Genomic DNA, 10,696 nt, shown 5'->3' on the forward strand with positions numbered 1-10,696 from the left:
GAAGTCTTTCATTTTTGTTTAAATTTCACAATCATGGGTTTTCCCAATTCTGTAAATTGCTCAGTTTTCAAAACTCTACAATATTAGTGTTATTTTTATACATTTGTTGTACATGTTTTGAACATGTGTTGTGATGGAGATTTTACAAAGGAAGGAAGTTTAGATATTGGATAGTAGATGTTGAAATTACTGACATCACCACTTTTATACTATTAATCTTTCCACCAATCAGGAATCATATTATGATCATATGTTATAAAGGTCTGATTAAAATATGTGCTGAATGTGAAAACGGTTATGGGGCATGAAGATGAAGAAGAAATGGCTAATGTGCACCTGTGGTTTTGCAAGCTTTTAACCTAAACACAGCTTTGTGAACATGTGCTCTGGCAAACAAAATCAAGGAAAATAAGCATTCAGAGGAAGAAGCTGAAGCACGGTGGACTCCCTCTGCTGGACAGGTATGGTAATTATCCTCTTTGAATTTGCAGATATATTAAATAAATGACCAAATGAGAGGAAATTAATTTTAAAAGCTGTATCAGAAATACAGCCAGTGACTCTAGTTTGATTTGTGGTGATCATTTGAGACTGAAATGTAGGATTTTTTAATGTAAAACAAAAACTTCAGAGGCAGGATATTTGTGTTTTCTTTTTTAGAAAGTATAATATTAATGAATGTAGAGTTAAGAGGATTTTTTGTAAAGGAACCAGGCCAGGTTAAGATACCCCATTACTCTTTATTCAGAAGAGGCGTACAGAGCATGACAATGTCATTCAGAGTACCAATACATACCAATAATGGTCCCATCCATTTTCCTACCAATACAGAGATCCAGTACAATCCAGTTAGTTAATGGTAGATGTGGTGGTGAATATAACTAGTGGTTATATGCAAGATTAAAGGAGCTAGAAAAATAGGGGAATCATTGAGATTATACTTCCTATCAGGACAGTTTCAAAGCCAGACTCAAAACCAGTTTAAAGGTACATTATGTCAGGTTTACAGAATGTTGATTATCAGAGGGTTCAGAAAGTTTTTGATGGCGTAGCCTGCTACCCACTGCAGGATCTAACAATATATCAAAACATCATTTAACATATATCATATACATTATATAATATACAGCATACAGTAAAAACTGTTGAGTGGTACTGTATTATTTTATTAGTGTTCATATATAATATAAAAAGAGGTATATAAGTGTCAGTAGTATTATACATATTATAATGAATCAATATCCAAACAACAGAAAGGGTTTTTTTTTTCTTAGCAAGAATACCAATACCTAAAGTAGCAATACAAAGTTGATTATAACTAATCAATTAATTGAGTAATATTAATTGAGTAATATTAAGTATTAATATTCCACTGGAATGCTCACCCAACATTTGGCACATTTTACATGTATATATTAAAGGCCAGTAAAGGTTGCACAAAAGCCATCATATTTGTTTTTAGGTATAAATGGTTGCTGGTGTTTAACTGGGTTAAAACAGTAAAGCGGTCTCTGCAGACCGCTTTACTGCCTTTCCCTGAGTTGGATCTTCATGCGATAAGGTTTGGGAGTCAGAGTGACCCCATAGACTGGAGTGTAGTCCGGCTTCCCCGCATCCTCAGGCCAGATGAACTTAAACTTCCTCAGCAGAGTCACCGAGATGAGGAAGAGCTCCATACGAGCCAGACCCTCTCCGAGACACATACGGGGACCTGAAACACGAACAAGATCTCAAAGTTATTGATTAAACCCATCCTGTGTGTGCATGAAACTTGCAGCTGCGATGCAACAAGACCCGTATGTTTGTTTTTTATGCTTTCGTACCTGCAGAGAAAGGCATGAAGGCCTCTGGTTTAACAAACTCTTCCTTGTCATTGAGGAAGTTTTCAGGGTTGAATCCATGACTGGATTTCCACTGTCCCTCCTCATGCAGCACTGAGGTCAAGTTAGGGATGATCATTGTACCCTGAGGAGAAAGTGAAGAAGTTTGGAAAATCTGTTACCTACTTTGACAGACAACAGTTTTCTCTAACAAGCAGTGAAATCAAGAAATCTGTGATTAATTACGAACCATTACTTGCAGAAGAGTCCGGGTGTGCCTGTGAGATTTCCTCCTTCAACCCTTCACTTTTACTGTCACTAATGCCAAAACTATTGAACAGCTGTTGCCTCTTACCTTGGGAATGGAATATCCCATGAGCTCCGTGTCTGTCCTGGCACAGTGGAAGACGCTGAGTGGCACAGTGTTGGCGACCCTCTGCACTTCATGGAGCACAGCCTTGGAAGAAAAGACATTTAAATAACCCCCTGTTAAAAGTATTTGCTGACCTCTAGTGGTGTAACTCCTGCAGTGATGTAAATATGTACTCCAGGACACCATGACATCACTGCCTGGTGTGGTTACAGATGCAACACTCAGAGGTTTGTGGTCAAAGGTAAAAAAAAAAATTAAAAATTTTTTTTTTAAAAAGAGCAGGGATTTCCAAATCCACTTTTGCGAATACTACCCTGACTTTAGAAGAGTTGGTGTCACACTCTGAAAAATATACCCATGTGAGAGCCAGTTGTGCACATGAAATTAAAGTGAAATTACTCTGACGCCCAATGATTTACCTGCACGTAAGGCATGTTGTTTCTGTCTTCGAAACTGGCGTGATCCTTCCCTTCCAACACCCGGTCTATCTCCTCCTGACAACGCTCTGAAAAATATAGCAGGGGGGGGGGGTTGAGTGGGGACAAAAAAAAGGTGCATTCCATGTTTCGCAGTGCAGTTAAATGGCAGAATGATGGCATGAATGATCCACTGTGTCCACTGTAAGGTTGGGTATCAGTATTTGATACCTTCATGGTATCAACCGAAATAAATCAATAGCAAGTAGTATGGAAATATCTCCCATCAAATGATACCTGCAATCGATCTGTTTTGCACTCAGAGAAGGAAAATATGACTATTTGTATGGACTGGCTCACAGCCAATCAACGCAAGCATTCTTTGATTTAATGCAAGATGTGATTGGCCCACTGCCACAGCAGCTACAAGATGCCTGAAGATAGGATAAACTGAAGCAGTAAACAGAATTCAGCCATGCTCATTTCATTATTCACACCTGTTCTTTTTGTACTATGACATGTAAAAATGTCTGCCACATTGCAAGTTGGACATTTGTCACACCTTAGATTCAGGACTGTTGCTACTAGAGCCCGAGCGATACTTGATTTTTGGCGGCGATATCGGGAGTGAAAAATTCTGATATCGATATATTGTCCGATAGTCTTACATATAGAGAATATGTATATAAAATGCACATTGTTTGCAATGTGCTTGTCAATTACAAGATATGTGATGGAGGCATGATATTTTACAGTTTAACTAAAAACACAGTGCACTGAAACTGTAAACTTCACTGTAAAACATACAACTAAAAAACATATGTACATATATTAAACTTGAATTAAGAAAAAGGATCAAATATACATAAAACACTGCCTATATAATTTATGCTTATATAAAATATTCGTGCATATTGGACAACAAATAAGCCGATACCAATATGTCTGTGATAAGCCAATATCGGCCGATAATATCGGCTAACCGATATATCGGTCTGGCTCTAGTTGCTACGATGTATATACTCCTTGTGTAAATATTCATAACAAAAAGTCTGATGTAATCTTGCATGGTATTGTTTCTTTCATTGTTACATTTTATCACGGATTTTGTTTTGTCACATACGTCAAAATGTCTTTCATGATAGACGCCGACTCTGTTTGTGACTTTAGATTGATAGAAAAACAATGGTAGAACTATAGAGTCAGTGACAGAAAAGAAGTAATCCATGATTATCCCTGCATGCCTACCTTGTATGTGTGGGTGGGTCATAAGGTAAAGGAATCCAGTAAGCAGGGTGTTGGAGGTCGTGTCAGTCCCAGCAAAGTGAATATCAAGAGCGTACATAGAGAGTTGTTCCTCTGAAAATGTAGTAGTGTCATCTCTCTAAAAAAGAGGAGAACATTTATTTTAAAGCAAGCAAACATCAAGCAACATTATACCTTACACACACACACACACACACACACACACACCTTCTCTAGTTCTTCCAAATAGCAGTCAACAAAGTCCCGTGGCTCTCCATTGACTCTGGTCCTCTTGTGTTCGGCCAACACACGCTTTGCAATTTTCTGACAAGTCTGAAACACATAAATCATTTGTTGGTTGAAGTTCTCTGTGTGAGGTTAGAGCAAAAAATCTGTTGCAGCAAGAGTTTGAAATTACATTTTTTTTTATAATTTATTATGAACATACCGCAACATTCTTAAAGGCCTTGGTGAAGGGCAGCGGAAGGCTACGAATCATCGGAAAGGTGTCATACAACTGTAAAGAAAGATTCATCATTAATTTATCTGAATCTAGATGATATTAGTATCACATGTGACACTGTCACAGGAGTGTGGATGATTTCAGACAGCCTCAAGGAGCTTCTGGAGAACAAGACCAAACCCTCTTGCAGGCGACTGTGACACACTTAACAGCTACACCAGGTGTGAGAATGAGGATCAGAAAAAAGTTCTGAATACCAGAATGCCAGAGGATGCTCAAAGTTCATAAGTTCAGGTATCTTTGGATTTTATTCTTAAAACATTTAGTGTGGGCAACTGAAAAACTAGCTGGAACCAGCCGGAACCATGCTTTGACTCACCATAGCCCACGGTCCATTGGCTAACTTGGCATTCTCAGTGAAGCACTGAACAATCGTTTTGATGAAGTCATCATCATAGTCATAGCGTCGACCAAACAGAACCTGGCAGATGATGTTGGACGCCACGTTATGAAACATAAGTTGAGGACTCAAGGTTTTGCCTGTCAAAGGAAAGCTAGTATTAAAGCAGCTCTTAGTCATGACATATAATTATTAGATTCGTGTACATGGACACACATTTTTTTTCATGACATTTTTTGGTCAGGGACTCTATTGTGTCTTTTTTTTCTTATTTGTAATTCTTTTTTTTTCTTATTATAAGCGCTACTCAACATTTAATCACAAGATTTTATCCTTGTTTTTTTATTTTAATTTAACTTTATCAGTACAGTCACTGGCCCATATCACTCACTGAGGAAATATTTCCTCACTGTTTATATTAATGATATCTTCAACATGTCTCATGAATGTAGCCATCACTTTTATAATTATTTTACTATCGTGGCTCATGCAAGAGCTTTGTGTTGTATGAGGACTGCGGATCTAAAATAAACCAACATCTTTACTTTTTCTTAACATAGATCATCTAGATGCAGAGTAATTACTAGATCATTGTATATGATTGATATTTGATAGTTTCAGTAAATATATATTTTTGCAACCCTGTTTTACCTGCAAGAACTACATCTGCGGTGCTGATTTGAATCAAGCTGCATGGCGCAACTCTAGGGAATTGTAGTTTTAAAAAAATATGAGAGTTTTTCCTGAATTGGAAGTTGTAAATACTGAATTGGTAAATATTCAATATTTCAATATCTACTTGTTAAATGGGGGGAAACTAAATTTAACCATATTTTACCTTTATTTGACCATACCCCCAGTTGTTGACTATAATCACAATAGCAGCTGTTAAGAGCTCTCTGTCTGTAGCCCCTTCTGTTGTTAAATTATAGGCCTTGAAACATGCATCAAAGTCAAGGTTTAAAGGTCAGTATAAGCCATGGAGAATCTTCATACTGATAGGTGATACTCTCCAGGTCGAAACCTTTCCAATGATGTATTTGGTTCAGTTTAAGTTTTAAGTTAAGGCCTCGTTTGTTTTGTTTTTTTTCTTTTTTAGTGGAAATAATGACTAAAATTAGTCACCTTCAGGGATTACAATACTGATAGACTAACCCATTCTCATTCTCAGGATGTTAAATAACCCTCGGGATTTTATGTTAGAGACAACGTAGTCCTTTCAACCAGAATCTGTTTCATAAACCAACGCAAGCATACAAAGAATGTATGGTTAAATTGCAACACTGAAGAATAAAAATAGACAAAAGTAAGGTAATATTAATAATAATTAAGTAAAAAAAGTAATATTAAAATTTAATTTAAATTCTAATATTTTGTAATGGAATAATAATAGTTTTGAAATGTATGAATGTATGAATTTTTTCTTCTCCCTTGTAAGTCGCTTAATGACTAAATGTAAATGTAAATGAAATGGGATATAAAACTTGTAATGAAACGTGTGCCGTGGACAGAGAGGAGAGAGAGACAGAGACAGAGAGGAGTGAGAGTGAGAAAGACAGAGAGAGAGAGAGAGAGAGAGAGAGAGAGAGAGAGAGATTAAGGCATTCAGTAGCCCATATTAAGTCAGGTCGTACAGTACAGTCAGTCATTCAGTCCAAAAAGGAAAAAAAAAGAAGTCAGTCATCCCTCTCCTACAGTGTGGAGTTATAAAGCTAGATGGCCTGAGGACAAAAGACCTCCTCAAAATGAAATGAAGTGCATGAAATATATGAAATGACAAGGGCATCAATTAAATGTGCATAAATAATTGAATTATACATAAATAATTCAATTATGTAACAGTGGAGGTTAAATGTAAAGCATGATCTAAAGTTCAGCTTGATAAAAAATAAATGAAAGTGACAAGTTCAAGGATTAAATGAGGGATGTAAAGTCCACTTTGATAACATCTTTGTGCGCGCGCACACACACACAAACACAAACACACACACACACACACACACACACACACACACACACACACACACACACACACACACACACACACAAAATGCCTTTTCTAAACAGAGGCAGTAGTGGTGGGAATTTGAAATTAAATGAAACCAACCCACAGTATACAACCCAAAACAATAGTGCAACGCACCCACAGCACAATGCACTTCTGTAGCCTACGCCTCTGTCAATAACTGAGAAGAAAGAGATAGAGCCAGGGATGAAATCTTGTGATTAGACACTGAGTAGCTGTTATAGTTTTTTTTTAAAGAACAAATACAGAAAAAAATACGAAGCAGGCATGAAACATACTTCCAAATAAATTCCATTAGTTTGAAAATAGTGTAGAGTGTCACAAAAAAAAGGGAAATGGAAGAAAAGAATTCATACATGAATCTATAGATTACATTTTGTGGCTATTTCACAAACTGCCATGATACTGGATTAGTAAAAAGTATATCACAGTCTTAAGTACAACACGGTGTTGTACAAAAATGTAAAAGAACAAAACAGGAACAGAGTGTAGGCGGATATCCACATGCTAATAAATTAGAATCCATGTGGTAATATTTAAACAATTGCTTTATGTAAAGAAACTGCTGCTGTTGGTGGGGAGATTTTAGTGTACACCTGTACTGATTAAAGCTGTATGAGGGTTGCGTGGACCTACAGATGACATACCAATGTGCTCTTCCAATGTTTTCATGATGTACTGTGTCTCTCCCAGAATCCTCTCCTCCATGGACTGCTTCCCCAGACCAAAGTTCCTCAAAGTCATCAGGGCGAAGCGACGATGCTCCTTCCAACTGGGGCCATAATCTGCCAGAATCACTCCTGCAACAGGTGCGTTGTCATAAAGAGCGCACAGTATGAACATGTGAACAGGTCATCTAAGGCAACATTTTCTCAAAACATCAGTCTGCTCCAGTCTGTTTTATCATTTTCTCTCTGCAGTACTTTAATGTATTATCTTTATTTACTTTCAAACTTGAGATTTAGATTGGAGAGTTTTAATGATAGTTATTGTCCATACTAAGTTACACTTTAATCCTTACATACTGTTCAGGGTCAAATTTGACCCATTTTTACATTTGAGAGCTGTAAAGACACCCTATACAAATTTCTTTTAGCCAGACGTCTCTTAATGTTGCCCACAGTATACAAAATGGTAATAAAATGCATCATTTTTTCATTTTTGTGCAGCAGATACACATTTTTATATGCAAATGTAATTTGACCTGTATTTATTTTTAAAAATGCAAAAATCAGCATTCAAACATGTATTTATCATATTCTATAAAATGTTCTCCTGGACCATAAAATAATGATTGCAAATGTGTTTTTTTTCATTAGATCAATACATTTAATAATCAAACATTTATTAATGACTCATGGGGAATTGATGAATGTGAATTGGTATAGAGACTAATTATGAGTCAGAATATAAACAGTTTATAAGAGTTAAAACAGAGCGCTATGATTGCCCCAGTAGCCTACTGGTTAAGACATATACCTCAAAGCTCTTTTGACATGAAACTGAATATCTTTGAGTAGTTGACTGTTGGTCGGCACGAAGAAAGACAACTGAATACATCAACTTTGGGAAATGTGATCAACTTTTTTCACAATTTTCTGATATTTTATGGACCGAACAACTAATCGATGGAGAAAAATAACAGATAATGAAAATAATCAATAGCTGTAGCCTTAATAGTGATTTGAACTGGAGGAAGTGCTCTACAGTCTCTGCAGAGTATTTCTGAGGTGGAAGCACATACAGATGATATATTATGCTGATGATGTAAGTGTGTGCTGATTTTAAAAAGTTTGATCATTCCAGCCAAGTATGATGGAAATGGCAAACAACGGTGCATTGGACTATTAGCATGAGCAATTCATGCCTGCAGTGATGTGTGGTGTAAATCTTCATGGTTACGATTTAAAGTTGAACCTGTATATTTTCCTCACTATAAGCAGACCACCTTCTTCTTAATCTTAATTTATTAGGCTATTCAGCATCAGACAATCAATTAAATAAAAGTGTATCAATTCTTCTTTAAATCTGACCTCATAGGCATCCTCTTTGTTTGTACTTGATAAGTGGGTTGAAGGATTAAGGGTTAGGGTTAGGGTTATAATTTCCACTAACACGATATTTTTTATCTTAATGGCTGTAAAATTATCTGGTTTTTATTTTATTAAAGAGATCTAGCACTGAAAAAAACCTTTAAAATACTTCTTCCTCATTTTGAAACTGGTTTTAAGAGGCATCCCTAGTGGTGGTGGTTACTGTCCCATCCCTACAAGCAGTACATCCACAGAAGGAGATATACTATTGCCACATATTCCTCTGAATGTCTGATACCTCTCCTTTGACAGTTCACGTCTCTCCTACCTTTCCTTTGGGTGGTGTCATTGACATACAAGTCTTGGGGTCGTCCAGCAAACTCAGTAGCTTTAGTCACCATCGCCTCTTTCATGGCCTTCAATCCATTGATGATTACAGCGGGTTTGCTGCCGATGTACAGACTGTAGACATTTCCATAAGTCTTCCTCAGCTGAGACAAAACAACATGGCTTGTCAGTTTTTGAAATATGTGTTCAGAATATCACATATCAGACCGATGTTACTCTTTAACCCCTTACATACCGTTCATATTCTGACCCATCGTAAGTATTCCTTTCTAATGAATACCTATACCAAATTTTGAACCACAAATGTATGTTTTCTTTATATTTGACACTATTATAGTGAAAATACAGTCACAATCACACCGTATTATATTAAATCTAAAATGAGAACATAACAGCCATAATTATTTCTGTTAAATTATTTTTTTTAATTAATATTTGAATATTAGGATTCATGATTATCTTTCAAAACAAACAAACATACAATTTAAAAAATATTTGCATTTTTGGACATTCTAGGCCACTGTAGGAAAGGTCATAACATTTCAGGCTTAAAGAATGTAATTTATGTGGCTTTCAAATGTCAAAAAGGGTCAAATTCTACCTGAACAGTGTGTAAGGGTTAAAAAGGGACAATTCACAGAAATCACAGCTGTATATATCTCTTACACCTACAGCTCATGTTATCTAGGAATTCAGATAGTTTTGGTTATAATTGCCCTGCCCTGAGATCATTGTGAGAATTCTGCAACCAATTATGGGCTTCTGACATTGTATTTTGTTTGTGGTGCTCAGAGAATAGAAAAATTATGATTGTATTGTAAAAATCAACAGAAATATATCTTACTAGAAACCTTATCAAGTTTACTTGCAACAGCCAGGTTTGTAGACTAACCTCTGCCACATTTCTGTAAGGACAGTCTTATGTGTATTGGCTTGAAAAGACCATTCATCAATTGTATTTGACATTAGTTTGAACACGCCTAGTGTGTATAGCCTGTACTGTTTAGTCAAAGTGCACGGGCAGTCAACTCTGTACAGACAACCACCACATATTACGCAATCACAGGAAAACGGCTGTGTGTATGTTTAGTGAAACAGCAACTCTTGAAACTAGAACTGTAAGGAAAAGCTGCACAAACTGGCCACAAGTGTAAGTATTTAACTGATCTACACCCATTTTAAGTACTAATAATAGTCATTACATGTATAACATAACAATTTGATGCATTGGAAGAGCATTACATTGATTTTCTTACCCTCTCAAAGTCACTTAAGGGGTTTTCTAGGCTTAAGCTCAAGACGTTTCCCAAAAACGGCAGGACAGTGGGTCCCGGTGGAAAATTCTTTGGCCTCCGAGATATGAATTGAGCGAGGAGAAAGCAAACACAGAAGCATAGGAGGATTAAAGTCAACATGTTGGATGGATTGAGCTGGACTGAAGAGGGTGGATGGTTGATTTGCTTTAAAGCAGTTGCTCAGCTCTTAGCCCATCCTCTTCTTGTTGTGTACTTTGCTCCTTTGTATTAGTGATGTGTCGTTCGCAAACGAGCCGGCTGTAAGAGCCGATGATTT

The 10,696-nt window shown here is 36.6% G+C and overlaps 1 protein-coding gene across 1 annotated transcript; it reads right to left on the minus strand.

Annotated features, from left to right (window-relative positions):
* Positions 1 to 720: 720 nt before the first annotated feature.
* Positions 721 to 10,639, minus strand: LOC133982150 (cytochrome P450 2F2-like). The gene is made up of 11 exons (XM_062421084.1): positions 10,381 to 10,639; positions 9,105 to 9,267; positions 7,391 to 7,543; positions 4,697 to 4,857; positions 4,303 to 4,371; positions 4,083 to 4,187; positions 3,858 to 3,993; positions 2,613 to 2,698; positions 2,176 to 2,277; positions 1,824 to 1,965; positions 721 to 1,711 (listed from the first exon to the last, which is right to left on the minus strand). Exons 1-11 carry the CDS (start codon positions 10,537 to 10,539, stop codon positions 1,524 to 1,526), a joined length of 1,464 nt encoding a protein of 487 aa, XP_062277068.1. The 5' UTR covers positions 10,540 to 10,639; the 3' UTR covers positions 721 to 1,523.
* Between the last annotated feature and the right edge of the window lie 57 nt (positions 10,640 to 10,696).

This window comes from Scomber scombrus, chromosome 6 (assembly GCF_963691925.1).
Source record: "Scomber scombrus chromosome 6, fScoSco1.1, whole genome shotgun sequence".
In the NCBI taxonomy this organism is placed as follows: Eukaryota; Metazoa; Chordata; class Actinopteri; order Scombriformes; family Scombridae; genus Scomber; species Scomber scombrus.